This window comes from Pinus tabuliformis, chromosome X (genome assembly GCF_031772625.1).
Source record: "Pinus tabuliformis cultivar Carrire ecotype Pingquan chromosome X, CPIR1, whole genome shotgun sequence".
Lineage (NCBI taxonomy): Eukaryota > Viridiplantae > Streptophyta > Pinopsida > Pinales > Pinaceae > Pinus > Pinus tabuliformis.
In genome coordinates this window covers 1,285,319,449-1,285,339,231 of record NC_142308.1, presented here as the reverse complement: position 1 = coordinate 1,285,339,231, position 19,783 = coordinate 1,285,319,449, and the positions used below count along the sequence as shown (strand labels likewise).

General features: G+C 39.5%; 1 protein-coding gene across 2 annotated transcripts in view; it reads left to right on the top strand.

The window, feature by feature from the left end:
• Positions 1-3,241: 3,241 nt before the first annotated feature.
• LOC149144746 (AP-2 complex subunit mu-like) overlaps positions 3,242-19,783 on the top strand; it is a 215,558-nt gene continuing 199,016 nt past the window's right edge. The window contains exon 1 of one of the 2 annotated variants that reach the window (XM_089446938.1): positions 3,242-3,494. In XM_089446938.1, the coding sequence (XP_089303064.1) occupies positions 3,412-3,494 (83 nt within the window). In that variant the 5' untranslated portion in view covers positions 3,242-3,411. The remainder of the gene's footprint in view (positions 3,495-19,783) is intronic. The other variant, XM_089446937.1, reaches the window with a different exon arrangement.

Sequence of the window (19,783 nt, the reverse complement as noted above, 5' to 3'; positions counted from 1 at the left end):
CAAGAGGTAGAGATGGGTATCAAGAAGTTGGATGTTGGAAAAGCAAAAGACTTGGCTGAACTCCAAGCAGAATATCTAAAGTGGGGCTCGAAGATTCTTGCACCTCACATTACAAAAATCTTCAACAACATCATACAACAAGGGCTCCCCACAGATTGGACAACTAGTCTGGCAATACCTCTTTTCAAGAGCGGTGATGTCAATAATCCTGCCAATTATAGGACCAACATGATAAACCCTTTGTTTGCAAAGGTATTTGGAAGCATGCTAGAAAACAAAATTAGCAAGTGGGCAGAAGAAAGAGATAAGCGTGCTAAAGGGCAAGCATGTTTTAGACCTAAACATTCCACAGTTGATCATTGCATAACTTTAAGGCACATCATTGAAAAAGTTTGAGAGAAAAAGGAAGAAGTCTTTTATTGCTTTGTTGATTTCAGAAAAGTGTTTGACTCGGTTCCTAGGGATAAACTTTTACACAGAATGGAGGAACTTGGGGTTCCTAAACATTTGAGAGCAGCTATGCATAGGCTGTATGAAGAGGTGAAAGTCAAAATTAGAACTCCAGCAGGCATTTCTGAAAGTTTTAGAAGCGATATTGGGGTCAAGCAAGGTTGCCCACTGTCTCCTACCCTTTTTGGTTTATATATCGACAAGCTTGAGGAGTGGTTAAATTCACAAGGGGGTGATGGTATATATTTGTGCAAGTTTGTTATAAGGCTTCTTTTGTATGCAGATGACCTTATTCTGATTGCTAAATCGGCTCTTGGTTTGCAAGAGCACTTACTATCCCTTGAGCATTTTGTGAAAGTGTTGGGATGCAAGTCAATATCAGCAAAACAAAAGTAGTGGTCTTCTCTAAGAAAAGAAAACATAACTAGCATAAGTTCTACTTTGAAGGCAACATTCTGGAAGAAGTTGTGGATTACAAATATCTCAGAATTGACTTCAACAAAAATCTAAGCTGGAATGGTTGTAGAAAGAAAATAACTTTGGGGGGTTGGAAAACATTTTATGCTTTTCCAAATAGGTGTAGAGAGGCAGAGTTATGAGACTGGAAAACCACTCAAACTCTTTTTGGGCTTCTAGTGATTCCGATGATTCTCTATGGTTGTGAACTGTGGGCTAGCAATACCTCCGACATGCAGTGGAGACAAATCGAGAAAATTCAGAAGCATTTGATTACAAACAAATTTAAGATTAAAAGTGCAGTTCCTTATGATATCTTGTTAAGTGAAACATGGACTACTCCTATTGAAGCAATTGCCATGGTGCGAGTCATAAGGTATTTAAAAAAAATTGAGCAAATGGAAGAGGGTAGATGGCCTAAGGTTGTCTTTAATGATAGATTGTGCAAGAGAAAAAAAACTTGGATGCAACAAAATAACAAATGGTTTAGTAAATGGGGTATTTGCTTGAATGTGCGTCCCATAAACAACAAAGAGATAAAAGCTTTTGTTATGGAAAAGATCCACAAACGTACTTGGGATAAGGAGCTAGGAAGAAAGAAAAATTACTATCTTGAAGTGTTTAATCCCACTCATAATCATCAACCAAAAGTGTACATAGAGGCCAATATCTCTTGGAGAGCCAAAATTCTTATTGCTCAGTTAAGGACTAATTCTCATCAACTCCGTTGTGAAACAGGGCGCTGGAAAAGGCCAAAACAAGTGTGGGAGGAAAGGGTATGCATTTTTTGTTCTTCCGGAAAAGTGGAAACAGAAAAACATTTCATTTTAGAATGTGAGCCCTTCAAAGACAACAGAGAAAGTTATGCAGAAATGCTGGCAGTTAGAGCGAGGGGTTTGTCAAGAAGCTGGGAGCATTTATTTTGAAGCTTCACAGAAAAAGGGCCGAATACATCAATCATATGAAGAAGCAATTTGTCCCATAGGCTATCTTTAGCCTCGTGGACGTTAAAATATTTTCTTTCTTTCTATATACATTAAAAAATAAACATAAAACATAATTAAAAAAAATCATATTATTGAGATTTTTTAATTTAATTTTATAATATGAATGGATGCCTATCCATATTTATAAGTCATTTAATTATTTTTTTCATATATATACTCTTTTTGGTATTCTAACAAATCAATAAAAATCACTACATAGCTCTACCCGGAAATGAACCCCAAAAATTGTAGGAACCAAACCTAGAGCCATAACTTCTAAACTTACAAACTATTTAATTTATATACCTAAACTAATATATTTTTAATATAACAATTAAACTACACATTAAACTAACACACAAACGTACTTGGGATAAGGAGCCAGGAAGAAAGAAAAATTACTATATTGAAGTGTTTAATCCTACTCATAATCATCAACCAAAAGTGTACATAGAGGCCAATATCTCTTGGAGAGCCAAAATTCTTATTGCTCAGTTAAGGACTAATTCTCATCAATTCCATTGTGAAACACGACGTTGGAAAAGGCCAAAACAAGTGTGGGAGGAAAGGGTATGCATTTTTTGTTCTTCCGGAAAAGTGGAAACAGAAAAACATTTCATTTTAGAATGTGAGCCCTTCATAGACAACAAAGAAAGTTATGCAAAAATGCTGGTAGTTAGGATAATCTATTTAGCGAGGGGTTTGTGAAGAAGCTGGGAGCATTTATTTTGAAGCTTCACAGAAAAAGGGCCGAATACATCAAGCAGATGAAGAAGCAATCTGTCCCATAGGCTATCTTTAGCCTCGTGGACGTTAAAATATTTTCTTTCTTTCTTTCTATATACATTAAAAAATAAACATAAAACATAATTAAAAAAATCATATTATTGAGATTTTTTATTTTAATTTTATAATATGAATGGATGCCTATCCATATTTATAAGTCATTTAATTATTTTTTTCATATATACTCTTTTTGTTATTCTAACCAATCAATAAAAATCACTACATAGCTCTACCCGGAAATGAACCCCAAAAATTATAAGAACCAAACCTAAACCCACAACTTCTAAACTTACAAACTATTTAATTTATATACCTAAACTAACATATTTTTAATATAACAATTAAATTACACTTCAAATTAATATGAAATTTATTTGAGTTAAAAAACTCAAAGTTTAAAATTTAATTGCTAAAATCTCCTATGCTGTTCTCAATTTAAACTTGTAATCTTTTAAAAATAAAAATAAAAATATTTTTAACCCATAAACCTACTCAAGCCTTAAATACATTGAAAATAAATCGAACACCGTCCAGTTCTCCGGTCCAATTATAACCGGAAAAGGATCAAGCTTCCACAGGCGTGATCCGCTGTCTCATGTTTACTTTTGGATACCAATTTCAGGCTTCGAGAAACGAGAAAAAGTAATATCGCATGGCATTGACTTTATATAGATGGATAAAAACATGCTAGTATCAATTGAAACATTGCTCGCGTCGCGTATGAGAGGCGAATATGCCGCTGGCAGCGTCTGCAATCTATTTTTTGAATCTTCGAGGGGATGTTCTCATCAATCGCCTTTACCGCGATGATGTCGGGTATGTGCTCGTCTTTCTTCTTGTATTTATTCTATCACAGGAGGACAGTAGAACCATATAGTCTCCCATTTAGGGATATTTATTTGCTAAAGCCGACATAAAAATACGGACTTCCCTTGCCATATTTCGGTTGAAAACTCTGACAGTACGCGGTTTATGGCAATGAAGTCTTACAATATCAATTAACAAGTCACTGCTTATGTGATGTGGTCATGACAAACTCCAAAGTTAGAACGAAATGATAATAAACAGAAGTAAGAATAGTTAGAAATATCACCAGAAAGAAGTTGGGAACTGTGGAACTGCGGAATTCTTGCAATAAACGTGTAATCTAGCTCCAAGTTTAACTCTTTTTGCGAACTTGAAATTGACAGACTAAGATGGTAGTCTTTCGTGTTAGATTGAACCATTTAAAATAGCCATAAATATTGTCTATTTGAGCACGTGGGGCTTAAAAATTGCAAACACAACGAGGCTAAACTCCTTTCACAAACCATACAATAACAAATATACACTTTCGCTAGGAAAATAATAGAAATTCTAACAGTATTTTGAAAAAAATTGGTAGAAAATTTGGAAATCCGGGTTACAGCTTTCAAACAAATTTCAGGATTTTGGCTGGCCTATAGTGCTAATGGATTTCTACCATAAAAAAAAAAAATTCAAATACTCCCAAAATTGGATTTTTTTTGGGCCAGACTTAAACGAGAATTTCACTGTCTAGACGAAATTGTGGTCTATGTAAACCACGCCAATAAGAAATATTCATCCTTAACGTGATTGACAAGTTGCAATTGAATCCCAGAAAATGTTGAAACAAGAGGACTAATCCTTTGAAAATGCTAACATAATGGTTAGCTGCACCCAGTGAAGCAAGGTATACTCTACCGTCCAGGTGGAAGAGATGTTAGTCATGTCCCCTAGGTGAGTATGTGGTTGGGCCGTTAAAGGAAAAATGGATGGTGGGAACGTCAAAAAAAAATAAAAATGGAAAAAGCTCACTGTTATATACATGTATGAATTTTTTTCAAGGTAAACCTTGCAGGATCCCCTGCCTATTTGAAATTCTTTGAAATGTCCAAATGGAGGGTGAGTTTAATTGTCGATTATATTAGTAGCTGGTTATCCCGACGGACATGACTGGACTAAAACCTATGAACTGTGGCCTTCCGATTGAGAATATAATATACCTTGGGTGGATGGTTCAAATGGATTGAACTAACCCTATATATATCCCAAAGGGTTAGTTCAATAGATTGAACCATCCCCATTAAGAACCTACCTTGGGTGCTTGAACCAACTTTTTGGATATATATATATATATATATATATATATATATATATATATATATTTTGGGTGGATGGTTCAATCATTTGATCTAATCTTTTAGGATATACATAAATTTTTTTTTTTTTTGGTTAAGTTTGGCAGGTCCCTTCTTTTTTTTTTATTCATTTATAGGCAAATTTACACCACATAGATTGGCTAGGTGGCCTCAACTTGCCCATTGGGAAACCAAGTCTGTTGGCCACCTATCCGCATTGTATGCCATCCAAAAACAGTAAAGTTTCAGTCTTTCTAGCCAAGCTATATATGTCTCTGTTTCATGACCATACTCTAGATTTCTGTCTATACATAAACATGGGTGATTATCTAGTCCTTCTTCTCCTCTGAGGCCGATTCCACTAGCGCAGGGTCCTTGACATTTGATCCAGGCATCTCAGACAGTTCCAGGATACATGGAATATGTCTCTCAATTCTGTCTAGCCTAATATCTTGCTTATGGAGCTGAAATTGAATTTTCTGGAAGTCTTGTTTGTAGCTCGACATACCTTGAAGAGAAACAACCATGCCCACCGAGATATGTTCCATAGCTTTGCCCATCAGGCTTTTCATCAGCCAGTAGAGATACAGGGTTTTCTTGAATTGCGTTATCCTACCTCGAGTGTTACCTGGGTCCGGGACAAGGGTCCTCCAGTTTTCCATGTCCTCCTCAGTCTCGCTGCCTTGCTTAACTTCCTCTTCCCATTCCTCTAAGATTTTTTGGATGCCTTCATCAGTACCCTCGCGATATGCCTCAGCAGCTTCACGGATAAGATGATCAACCGATTTTCTCCCCCTGCGGGGCTCGGACGTGCTCGGGTCCTTTTCATTTCTGGGCACCTGTCCCCGTCTTCCACGTCCACGGCCTTTCGCGGGTCGAGCCATGGCGAAGGTGCCCAAAACCTGTTCACAACAACAATTTGTTAACCAACAACCATTTAACATAGTATGGCATTGCTCCCATCCCTGAGTTGAGTTACCGGTGCAGTCCGCCTCACCATGCTCCTCCCCTTGTCCCTTGCTATCAGTACCCGGGCCGTCATGGTCAGAGATCCACTCCCCAGAAGGGGTTGACCTCCGTCCACCAGCAGTGAGCCCTTGTCTCCACACCCATCTCCTCATAGCCACGGTTAGGTTGTCTTCCCCTTGCCTAGGCCAAGCTAGCGAGCTCTGCCACTTCCCAGCGGGAGGCCAGACATGAATTGCAGACCCATTCCCCTCTGCCCAAGATACCAGTGCAAAGCCTTTGGCAATTTCGTGCCCGATTTCCCACCCAAGAGTCTTAGCTGTTCCCTCTCCACGAAAAGTTCTAGCTATACCCCAACAATTGAAATGGCTTCGACAGTAGGGGCCTGCTCCTAGACAACATCTTAACTGACCCCTACTTCCCTCAGCATCCGGCACGTAGCCTCTCCCTACATAACCTCTTCTGTCATCCCTGCTCAGCCCTTGGCCCTCAAAACCCAGGGACCCAAAGCAAAACAACGCAAGGTCAAAACAAAAAGAGGCAGAGGCGAGATCCGGTTGAAGCAGGACATAGACGCAGAGCCAAGTTAGTGGAACCCAGCACCGCCCCCAATTCCTCTCGCAATTCAGGACTTCCTAATTAACATTTCTAATTTCCCCCCTCAAGCCCAACCAGGTCATCATTGCAATGGAGGAGAAGAGCCAGAAAACATACCCGTGGGAATTTGCAGGTCGTCTATGAGCTTGAGGCTGAGGATGGTGTCGCCCTCTCTTTCCCATGCACCAGCTCCTTCGTCTGTGATCAAACACACCAGCATTACCCATCTGTTCACCCTTAACTCCTATAAGACCTGCGCCTCCACCTGCGCTGCCACCTTGCCCACCACCCTTGCATGCAATCATGCCAAGGGCCACCACACCCATCACCTTGAGTGTGTGGGGGGCGGTGGTACAAAACTCAGGGGTACGCTTCATTAATCCCCACCTGCTGTCCCAACCACTGGCTCACATCCCGATTGGGTTTTTTTTTTTTTAAATTAAACTTAAAATTATTTTTTTCCTAGGGAAAATTTTGCAGGATTCCCTCTTTTTTTTCTTGGAATATCCAGATAGAAGACAGTGTCAAAGCAGCTAGTAACCTTGAGAGACTCAATCGGATTGAAATCTGCAACATACCCATTGACGACATGCTTTTAATGAATGGTCGAATAGATTTAGTTAACCCTTGAGGCTTATATATATAAACTAGCAGAGATCCACCCTTAATCCCAGATCTTTTAAGTAGCAGGAGGATCATTTTTTATTGACCTACCAGTGCTTAATAGATCTAGGACTAAGATGTGTCAATCCTAATGTTAGAAAATCATGCCCATTTCATTCTATGTTACCAGAAACGGGACGGTTGCCACCGTTCCCCGTATAAAACGTGTAAGAAACGGAAACCAGACGGAAACGCCGTTTTCTACGGTTATTTTAGCTAACGGTGCATATATTTTATGGGAAATTTTTTACAGGTGGTAGTTCGCATTCTCAGCTTGTATTTTCACTCTTTATTGTAGATTTCAGTCATGTATTCATTCAATAATCTAGAGGCTTATGCCAAGTATATAGAAAATTGATTATTTATGTACTATTGTCTCTTTTTTAGTTGATTTGTTTTCCTTTAACACATATACGATTAATTTTCTCTCTCCTCGTTTCTTAGAGTGCGAAACCTCCCAACTCCGTTTCTCGTACCGTTTTCGTTTCTCGTTTCGTTTCCCGTTTCTCGTTTCTGGTAACATAGATTTCATTTACTTATTGCCATGTCAACAGTGTCACATTGATATTTGCTGTGGATTTAGTGAACGCAGTGTTCAGGAAATAAGGCATACAAACAGTCTGTGTGAATCACTATTTGTTAGGTTAAAGTCTTATGCATGATGAACACTAATAATATTTTTTTGTCTTTTTTTTTTAGTGTTCTTCATGCGAGAAAGTTTAGTTCTGATAATTTAGTTTAATTTAGGCTAGAGCAATAAATAGCTGAAATCTTCAGTCTCAAAATTCCAAGATTTTGTACTGTAAATATACATTAATTTGTAAATGAAGAAATTTCAATATACAAAACATTCATATTGTTCTCCTGTTATGTGTTGCTCTTGAAAAGTAAAATGGTATTGGAGCAGTTGAACTTGTGAGGTAATGATAGCCCCCTGTAAGGGAAAGAAACAGTCCACTTTGAGTGTTACATAAAAGGATGGAGAATGCTGCAAACTAGGTTGAGTGGAGGGCTGGACCATCAAATTGGAGAAACTCTTGAAATAACTTTTACAATTTTTATTTTTACGTGAGGGTGAGGTTTCAGAACTAGGTGCAAGCCAGTTTGATAGCACCATCAATGACCAATAATGCAATATTTCCTAGTGAACCTTTTCAGCATTTCCAATGTGTACTTAGTTTGGGGTGTGAACATGTTTCCATCTAAGTGACAGGACACCTCCAAACAGGTCCCGTGTCTTGTATCCTTCGTGACGGACACCAATATGTGAGAACACGTGTCGGACGCATGTTTGGCATATGTGCCATTCATAGGACACCCGTTAAACACATGTCCGACACATGCCCTCACTGTGTCCCCTGTAAAAGAGGCCTGCATCCCATAAAAACATGTTTTCCCTTTTATTTGAGGTCTTTTGACTCCACAGGTTGGAGGTGTCAGATGTTTTGGAGTGCGGCTAGAGTGTTATTGTGTAGTGTTTGAAGGGATTTTAAGTGCTGTGCAAGTCGATTTGTCTACCAATCTTCAAGTTTTTTCTTACAGCGGTCTATTGTCTTCTTTATTTCACAGAAATCATGGCTTCAATGGCAACTGGAAAAAGTTAAAGGAAAGGGAGGAATGGCCCATTGATGTTGCCCCTTCCTTCATTTTCTTCAGGGTTTGCTAGTGCTCCGTCTGCTATAATTGGGGCTGCAATAGTAGCTTCAAATGTTGAAAAAACATTGTTTTAGCAAGACAACAGACTAAAGAGTAAAAGTTGTATGATTGAATTCGTATCATGATCATATAAAATTTTAAATATTTTGAGTTTCTAAATTAAAAAAAAGTGAATAATTTGTCTATATTTCATTTTTGTATGTGGAATTTACTAATTTGTCATATATATATATATTTGTGTGTAATGTGTCCTTCGGGTCCTGTTTCCAGGGTATCCATGTCTCGTGTTGGACACTCATATTTCTGTGTCCTACATGTGTCCTCCATGTCTTGTCTCCATGTGTCCTCCATGTCTTGTGTCATCATGTCATGTGACGTTGCCATCCTTTTGCCTACTCCCACTCCTAAACAATAATGAAGCAAGTCCAAATCTGTCATTTAGAAGGCTCCACGTGGCTCAACCTTTAGTTGTTGTCACTAGTAATTATTAGATCATCAACATGCAACACCTCAATTTCCAATACCATTATCACCTTTTGATTTTTTACGTATAGATTTGGAATTAGCTGGATTCCTCTTAAACCTTTTTTAATCCAAAGTGCTCATCCATTTTCCTCTGCTAGGCTTTAGTATCTTGGTTGAGTCTGTACAATGCCTTTTTCAATTTACATACTACGCCTTTTTTAGCATGAAGGCTTGGGGCTACTTAATGTACACTGACTCTTGAATCTCCATTTACAAAGGCACTTTTGATATTTTTCTGATGATTGCTTGACTTGAATTGAACTGCCATGGCTAACATAAATATGATTGTGTGCATCTTTTCTATAGGCACAAGAGGTTTTCATATTCAATACCTTTCTTTCCTGTTCATCTTAGTTAACTTTCTTATCATGTAACCAATAACTCCAAAGAAGACCAACCATTGACAATTGCTTAGATAATTTGTGGAAATGCCAGTGCATGAACAATGTTCTTATTCATATCCAATCACATGAGATGATTATATCCAACAATGACATCTACAAGAGCCCAGTTAAGTTATGAGTAATGGAGTATGACACAAATTTAAAGAGATTTAAACCATTCTTCAAGTGGTGCAATTAGATCCAAAGGCTTATCCACCATTCATTTAGAAAGATTTAAACGTGCTTATCACAAATTCAAGGGGTAATGATTAGGTGAAATGTAATTAATCACTGCTTATATATATCAGACTTTAGGGACAGCAAGATGTAGCTCAACGTTCATTCATCAAAGGCATGTAAAGATCCTGTGCAATGTCATGAAACCACCAGCCTTAGGAAGGCTCATCACCATATCATGTAATGAATTTAGATCTTGTTTAGATGTGAAATTAAGTGCCAGCTATAAGGTGAAGTATTCCTGAACTCAATGCTGTTATAAATTAGTCTTAGGACAGCAAGATGTATCTCAGAAATATGAGAGTATTCAGAATAAGAAAAGACATCTCAAGCTGCTCATTCAACTACCAGTCATAAACATGTAATGAGATTAATGTTGGTGTGAACCAGTATCATCTTTTCAGCATTAAAGCCGGAGTTATATCAGCAAATCAAACCAAAGTACACCAGCAGATATGTAGTATTAGCAATCCAACTTTAGAGAGAAATCAAAGAGCTTGAGGATCCATGTGATATTGAGGTGTTTTGGCTTGCTTAAATGAACTGTCTATGTAGATTTAGTGCTGTAACTATATGCACCAACCATGAATAAGATGGCCTTCCAGCCTTAACCTGCTTCAAACATCCAATGAAAGTTTATTTTAAGAGTGCATTTACAAGCACATGTTTACTACCAAAGTGAAATCAATGCCATGTTACTGCTCAATTGTACATAATGCTGGAAGGGCTAATCCATAAGGTACAATCCGAGGGCAACCTCTAGAGAAGATCACCACTAAGGTAGGGCAACCTCTAGAGAAGATCACCACTGTCACCTTAGCAACCTATCCTCTACTACTTTAGGTCAGCTCTCCTTCGGTTCAAGGGGGGTATTCTCTATTAGGATTGCTAAGACGAAGCAATGAAGCACAAGGTGATGTTGAGAGTAACCTTAGTAAAATGGGTTTTGGAGTTTTTTAGTGTTTTTTACATAAGTGATGGAAGGATATTAAGATCAGTGCCAAACACAACTACGACAAACAAATCAAGGTGAATTAAGTGGCAAATTGATCCGAACTTAAACAGGAACACAACAAATTACAAATATAACCATAAATATAGAGATGCAGCAGAAATAACACTTCATTTCATTAATATCAGATACTGAAATATGCTTACAAACAGAATGGCAATAAGACTAGCTCGGGTGATGGTAGCTTATCTTTGAGAAGAGATGTGGCGGCTACATGCCTCTGAACTGTGTTACAATGAGACTTGAAGGCCTATTTATTATTGAGAAACAATGGAAAACTCTAAACATCCAAAAACCTAACCCTAGGAGATGAAACGCCAAACTATGGGCCCCGTTGGGGTAAGTTGGTACATCAACTTCCCGGGTCGTAACTTTGGCATACGATCTCGTTTGACGCACACGATACCTTGTTAGAAAGATCTTTCCGAGGACTACAATTGTTGACACCGAATACCGAGTTAAAAAATCGTATTTTCCACCTACAGTTTTCCAAAAAAACATCGTTTAGGGCCTCAAAACGGTTCCGGAAGTTTAGGACCCAAAGCGCTGCCAAAAATAGTAAATTGTGCTATAATTAAGGAAATTGAAAAACTGAAAGAAACAATGGTGGGGGTCCAAGTGGAATAGGCGGGTGACCACAAATATCCACTTGGATCACAAATGAGGTCAAGAGGAACTTAGAAAACCCCCTAGGTAGTTGGATTATTTACTTGACAGATTAGGGTATGAGGTTAGCACCATAAAGGTAGAGTAATTCCTTACCCAATCAAGATCCATAATGAATTCAAGGTCTACAAGAAGGGGCTTCAATGGAAGACAATCCTTCATCATCAAGAAATCAACTCTCACTTGATCAAATTACTTAATACTTCAGCGAAGGAACCATAAGAAAGAACAAAGCATGGTATCAATTACTCACCAAATCAATAAGGGAAGAATCAGGAAAAACTCAAAGCTTCCTCCTTCTGCATGATAATGTCTATCCCTTAATGGATCAATTTGAAAGGCTTGTAGAAGACTTGAAAAATTCTACTATTATTTGTTATGCACCAAAATAGAACGAGATAGGACAATCTTCAAGAATTGAGAACATTCACTACAAAGAAAGAACCCTTAACACCATAATGCTCCAAGAAAGATATATCAATTAGGCTCTGTTACCGCTCCCATTAGCAGGGATTGTTGAAGACCTATATGTTGAAGCTTATGGTAGCTTCGGAAGGTCTTCTGCATAGGCTTGGTGTCTTAGCATGTGGAAGATGATTTATTGCCTCTTTAGGTGCTTGCCTGGTGGAGTAAGTGATTTATGTCATCTTTCCTAAGTCTAATAATTAAAACTACAATAATTAAACTAAAAGTGATTTAGGAAAATTACAATAATTAAAGTCAATTAATTATTGTGGACTATTATGTCATTTTCTAAGGATAAATAATCTAATTATTTAAGCGACTTAGAAATATTCTCAACTATTGATCTCCATGTTGAAATGTGTAACTAGGTTCGGTCTTCATAACTATGAAATGTACTTTTGATTCTTGTATATTGTAAAAAGAAAGAAAATTTATTATTATTTTTGTAGAATGGGTTTCATAATCAAGGACTTCTATTTAGAGGTCAAGCACCCATTGAGTGCTTCTAAGGTTTGTCCTAGAGTCCAGAAGTCAAAAGACTCATTGTCATATGAAGAAGACCCCATCGGGCACATTGTAACTTGTAAAAATAAGTGTCAAAATACCCTCCAAGACCAAGTCGGCCTGGCAGCTAAGAAGTCGACCTCATTAGGGCATGTCATCCTCCTTGGAAGCCTATATATAGGAGGGAACTCGACCTCCTATGGACACTCACTCATCTTCTCATTATCTAAGCGAAGAAGAAGCAGAAGAAGGAAGAAGGACGAAGGATGAAGGATGGAAGTTTGGGTTGTTTCTCTTTCTCTCTCTCACACGTGCGAAGAAGGAAGGATAGGGTTTCGTTGCTGCAAGATCGAAGTTAAAGAAATTGCAGAAAGAAGGTCGAAGGTGTGAAAATTCCTTAAACTGGAATCCCTACTGCAGCAACTGATGATATTTCTCCTACTTGGTAGATTTACATGAACAAGTTATTTGTAGTTTCCTACGACAAACATCGAAATACATACATTGCAGCCTACAAAAATTAAATAATACGCTGAAACAAGACACTGAACAATAGAGAAAGATACAACACAAATGACACAGTTGTTTTTGGACAAATGTCCCCATAAAACCCAATGTGGGAAAACCGGTGCAATGGATTTGAGGGTTTTTTATTATTAAGCCGAAGTATTTATGAATACAACTTCTGAATGCCTTCCCGACAATCCAGTTACAGAGAATATCACTCGACAGAAGAAACTAGTGAGATTACCTCACTTTACACTACAAGTCCCGGCTGATTCGACAGCTAAACCAACGCGTCCTCGGCTACTTCTGCGTTGCCCTTGTGTGGGGCTGCGTTAGTCTCTAAAGCCCTGCATCACCTCTTCTGGAGATCGATTTGCTTCTCAGGAGCTGATTCTAGCTCTCTTGGTTCAGAACGTCAACCTCCCAACAAATCTCAGACTTTTGCGTGAAGGAGGCTATGCGTTGCTCTGTGTGGGGTCTACATGAGCCCTTCTTGGCTATGCGTCACCCTCTCTGGCCTCTGTGCTGCCTCCTCTGTGTTTCTCTCTGCCTCTCTACTGAGTATTCTTGGCTCCGGAGAAGATCCTCTAGCCAAAACTCCCTTTGCCCCTCTCTGCGTGATCATTATAAATCACTGCACTGCCTCTAGCTTTAGTAATTCGATCTGACTGATCAACTCTCTGTGTGTCTTCCAAATGACCCTCAAGCCTCCTTAAATAATCTTCTCGTTGACATTCAACGACCCAAATTAGAAGCTAATCAATGGCTAAGATCATTTCTGCTTGATCCTCGTCTTCTTCTAGAAGTTACACCCACAGTTAGATTAATACCCATTAATTATTTTAATTTCCTAAGTTTAGACTTAGGGTCCCATTAAAAATAATTAATTATTTTAATAAAACTGTCTCCGGGTGGAATTTCCCAAAACGCTTTCTGGGTTCTTTGGAATACATGTGCCCAAGCCTCCCTGCAAAATTTGAGACTTAGAGCACATCCGATGCTACCAGAAATCAACACTCCCTCTTAGTGAGGAATGTGCTCTAATAATGCAACCTGCTGAAGCATCACCTTGTTCTGTAACATCTCCCTCTGCGCTTGCTGATGTTTGACATGCTGTCCACCAACTATTGCGTTGCTGCTGTAATTGTACTGCTGCTGACACTACCACTGTCAATATTGCATCTTTACTACAACTCCCTCTTAATTTTTGTATCTGTGCTGCTGCTGGCACTGCCACTGCCAACTGCCCCTGCACCGCAAACTGCTGCTGCCACTGCATCAACGACGGAAAAACATCCTAAATTACTGAATTGGTGTTCAGTATAGATGCATCTCGATGCTGAAGATCTGACTGCTGCCAATCCCACACTATCCCTCTAAAGCCATTGCGTTGTTGCTACTATTGCACTGTGCCTCCCTGCATTGCTGCAACTCTGCACTACGCTGCTCAGACTTGGCGTTCTAGCCACCGCATCTATCGCTCCAACACTCCTCTGCACCATCTAACACTGGTCCATCCTGCTACTACTAATCTGGTCTCCCGTAGCAAGGAATTGATCCGAGAGGTGGACTCCTCAAGGATCCTGCTCATCTGTAGCTCTTTCGAACTACAACTCCAAATCAGCCTGTTTAGTCAATTTAGTGTTCCTAAATTGATGTCATTAATTGTCAACCCGGGGCTCGTAAGCTGATGAAGTGAAGGTGTACTATATGTACTTAAGCAACCTCTTAGAGCTTTTTGTCGTTTGGGGTGTTGTTTGTGGTTAATTTATCTTCCTAAGATGGAATGGAGTTTTTATAAACAGATGAGTGAGTGTGTGTGTAAGGTGATTTCTAACTACTTGCTGAAAAGGAAAAGCTTGAAAGAAATAAATAACTTAAAATGAACTGAAAGCAAAGAACCACTTTCTAATGGCACTAGACACCATTCATGCTGCTGCAAATAAAAGGTAAGAAAATCACTTTAAAAACCAATGATAATGTTTATCTCTTCCTAACTCTCTGCTTCCAACACATAGTACTGTGTAAAACACGATTAGGAAGTAGCTAAAGATGAGTTTAAAAAGTGATCAAAAATGAGAAAAATCTACTTTAAAGACTAGTTATAATGTTCAGCTCTTCCTAACTCTCTGCTTCTAACATATGGTACTATGTAAAGCACGATTAGAAAGTAGTTAAAGATTAGTCTAAAAAGTACTCAAAGCCAGCTGAAATTTATTAGTATTCTGATCTCTAAAAGATGAACAATTTGTGATAAAGAGACCATCAATATGTTAGCAGACAACTTTGAGAAACTAAACTAGAAATCAGCTATGAAAATAAAGTAAAGGCAGCGACTTTGAATCTGTCAACTGAAAATGCCATCAGATATAAAGCAAATACATAAAGACAAAAACAATCCTGGGTAAAAACCTGCAGAAAAACAAATCTGATCAGTCAAAATGAATGCTGCAAATGAAATGACAATGAAAGTAAATCAAGCTGTACATGTTTCAAAGAAAAGGAAATGCTGAATGGAAAATAAGGAAATAGCAAGAATATGAACATAAAATACTATACAAGGGCAGTCATGAACAGGGGCCCTCCATTCATACAACCCAAAGAAGACTCAAGGATTTGAAAACGTCAGAACAGCACTGCCTTCTATTACTCCATATGCAGAAAATTACAGTCAAGAGTGCTAGAACAACACTATCAAAACAGAGTCTTGAAATGCACTAAAATTATAACGAGTTCATAAAACACAGCAACTAAAAGTAACATTAAGCGTACACAGACGCAAGTTTTTATAGGCATCTAAACGATTGCCTAATGCGTAAAGCTAGAAACTGAAAATTAACTAATCTGTCATGCGTAATAAAGGTTCAGCAACACGTCATAAGCCTCGTGGATGAGCTGGATGTTCTGGTTGTTATGGGAATTGAATCCAGAGTTGGATTATGTTTCCCACAACCTGCGTAACACGGACAAATCACCAGTTGCATTGACGTGACCCAACAGCTTACGCAACACCGTTAAGCTGCCTTTGTTGACCGTGGCTTGACCCTCGTTGACCGGAGGTGTAGATGATGTGGCTGATCGAACCAATAGCACAGGAACCTTGAGCACCTTTATTCCCACGTGCCCATGTGGCTCGTTTTGCAAAATGACACGTGGAACCTTGAGATTAACAAAAAGGCTACGAAATCACCAGATGGCTGCGGAATCGCTGAATGGCTGCGGAATTGCCAGACAGCTGCGGAATCTCTGTAAATATGTCAAAATCTAAACAAAACAGTCACACATTAGCAAAGTTCACTTAATCATGCTTAAAGACATCAAATGTAATGATCTGGGTAGGAAAATAAGGCAAAAGAGAGAGATGAGTGAGGGAAAACTGTAGGTAATGATGGATAATCAAGTGCAAGTTAGAGGCTCTACACAGCCCACCTCCCTCCTGGAGGTATCTCGGCTGTCATGGCGAACTCCTCCTCCTTGATCTTCGTGGGTGCAGCCTTCGGATTGTGCTTCTCATCTTTTTCCTTCTTCCTGAGAGGACACTGTGTTGCGTAGTGACCCATCTCACCACCCTGAAGCATTTTCTTCCTCCTCCTTGGGCTTCGACCCATTGTTACTGCTTTCGTCAAGCTTACACTTAACCGAGTTTCTCCTCAGCTCCTCTTGCTTAAGAGTTGCCCACATCTCATCCCAATTTGGCAAAGTCGCCCTGCCCAGGATACTCTGGACAAAGACTTGCCACTCATCGGAGATTGAATTGAGGGCCAATCTAACCAACTCGAACCCTTGAGGTGTATCTATGTGCTTCGTGAGGAATGGATCTATGTGCTCCCCCTTTTGCATCTGTGCAGGTCTCAGTTTCTGCTCTAAGTACATCTTCCGCTGCTCGGAAGATCCCTGATACAACATAGACAATGCATTCCATATCTCCTTAGCAGTCCCTCTGCTAGCGATGTGACAGACTACATGATCCTTCACTTTGTCGAGGATCATTCTCTTTCCCTTCGCCATTTCTTCTCGGTACTTCTTCAAAAGATCCTGATCCGCAGGCACAACCACCACACTGTTGACATAGGTCTTGAGAAAATGCTCATCTAGGAGGAATGACATCCTTACCTTCTAGATGACGTGGTTGGATGCCCCATCCGACTTGTCTTGATCTCTCAGCCCACTGGTTGCCATCTCTGCCACGAAAATTTCGAACTGCTCCTCTTTGCTTTCTACTGCTGCTGCAATAAGACAACAGACTTCTTGGCAGGAAGTCTTATGAGGAAAAATTCCCTCACTGTGCTTCTCTTCTCTCTTCTGACATCTTTATGCCCAACAAAACGACTTGTAGGAAAATTGCGTCCCACCAGCTCTTCCTCACGCTGAGGCTCAGCGCTGCTCCCTCTGCCATGACAAGATTTCGATCTGGAAGCCCTTCTCTCTGTCGACTCACTCAGAGAGAGACTGCCTCGAAAATTCAGCCCTTCGGCTGCGACTGCGCAAACCCCTCTGGGGATTCGAATTGCTGCCTCTTGCAGCTATTTCGATCTCCTTTTCTGCTCAGCGTTGGGTTCTCTGGCCCTGTTCTTCTTGTCTCACCTGCACTGCTCTGGTACCATGTGAAAATTCCTTAAACCGGAATCCCTACTACAACAACTAATAATATTTCTCCTACTTGTTAGATTTACATGAACAAGTTATTTGCATTTTCCTAAGGCAAATATCGAAATACATACACTACAACCTACACCAATCAAATAATATGCCGAAACAAGAAATTGAACAACAGAGAAAGATACAACACAAATGACACAGTTGTTTTTGGACAAATGTCCCCGGAAAACCCAATGTGAGAAAATCGGTGCAGTAGATCCGAGGGTTTTTTATTATTAAGCTGAAGTATTTTTGAATACGACTTCTTGATGCCTTCCTGGCAATCCAGTTACAGAGAATATCACTGGACAGAAGAAATTAGTGAGATTACCTCACTCTACACTGCAAGTCCCGGCTGATCCGACAACTGAACCAATGAGTCCCTGGCTACTTCTGCGCTGCCCCTGCGTTGGCCTCTAAGGTCCTGCGTCAGCCTCTAAAGCCCAGCATCACCTCTACTGGAGATCGATTTGCTTCTCAGGAGCTGATTCCAGCCCTCCTGACTCAAAACGTCAACCTCCTAGCAAATCTCAGACTTTTGCGTGAAGGAGGCTCTATGCTGCTTTGCGTGGGGCTTGCGTGAGCCCTTCCTAGCTCTGTGTCACCCTCTCTGGCCTCTGCGCTGCCTCCTATGTGTGTCTCTCTGCCTCTCTGCTGAGTATTCTTGGCTCCAAAGAAGATCCTCCAACCAAAACTCTCTCTGCCCCTCTCTGCGTGATCACTACAAATCACTGCGTTGCCTCTAGCTTCAGCAATTCGATCTGACTGATCAACTCTTTGTGTGTCTTCCAAATGACCCTCAAGCCTCCTTAAATAATCTTCTCGTTGACATTCAACGACCCAGATTAGAAGCTAATCAATGGCTAAGATCATTTCTGCTTGATCTTCGTCTTCTTCTAGAAGTTACACCCACAGTTAGATTAATACCCATTAATTATTTTAATTTCCTAAGTTTAGACTTAGGATCTTATTAAAAATAATTAATTATTTTAATAAAACTATCTTTGGGTGGAATTTCCTAAAACGCTTTATGGGTTCTTTGGAATACATGTGCCCAAGCCTTCCTGCAAAATTTGAGACTTAGAGCACATCCGATGCTACCAAAAATCAACAAAAGGAATGTTTATTAGGTCACCTACAAGTCCTAGAAGAAGGAGAAACCCAAGTGAAGGTCGAAGGAAGCCTTGGAAGCCTTGAAACTGCTCACACGTGTGGAGGCAGCGATTATTGCAGGGGCAAAAATTTCAGACCTGTAGTGGAGGCTGAAATTCTGTAGCTGGGGGTCGAAGTTGTGAGCTGAAAGAGATTTGATTGGGTTTGACTTGGACAAACGAAGCATGTCATCAAGGAGTTCAAACTTGGTCTTGGAAGGGTATTGGACTTGGTCTAGAGGTCATGGAATTTGTCATTTGAAGAATCTATAAGAAGAGAAGAGATTTGCGGGTTTTCCTCTCAAGTGGAGAGGTTTTGGCCCTAGCTTGCAGCCTACATCCCGTGTTTTTCTGTATTGTTGATCTTCTTTTTTTGGTAGTTGTTTGATGATAATAACAACATAATAATAAGAGAAGAAGCTAATAATCAAGAAAAATAAAAATACATCACAAGCAATTATCAAGCTTAAGAGAAATCATCCTAATAGCTGCCCTATAGATTTCTCAACATGGTATGGGAGCTAAGGTTGGCTAAGGGCATGATGAAGATCACAACGTCATTGAAGAAATTTTTGAAGCAATGTTTTATCGTAGCAAGTCATCTCAAGCAAGGTATCAAGGTATTGTATAATCTGCTATTATCCATCAAGAATAATATGACCAAGACTTCTACAATGGATGAAGGGTTATTCTCAGCGCTTACATGCACATTTGAAGATGGGAATATTTGGGTAATCGACAGTGGAGCATCAAGACATATGACAGGTGAGCACAAACAACTAAAGACCTTATCAAGAGGAAAATCTTCATACTTTGTTGAACTTGGTGATAAGAAGAGCTATCTTGTAAGAGGAATTGGATCAACCTCGCTGGAGCTGGAAAATGGAGGAAACATCCATCTCAATAACATTTTGTTCGTACCAGGTTTGCAAAAGAACTTACTTTCTATTTCATGTCTAGAAGATAAGGGAGATAGAGTCACTTTTATAGATGG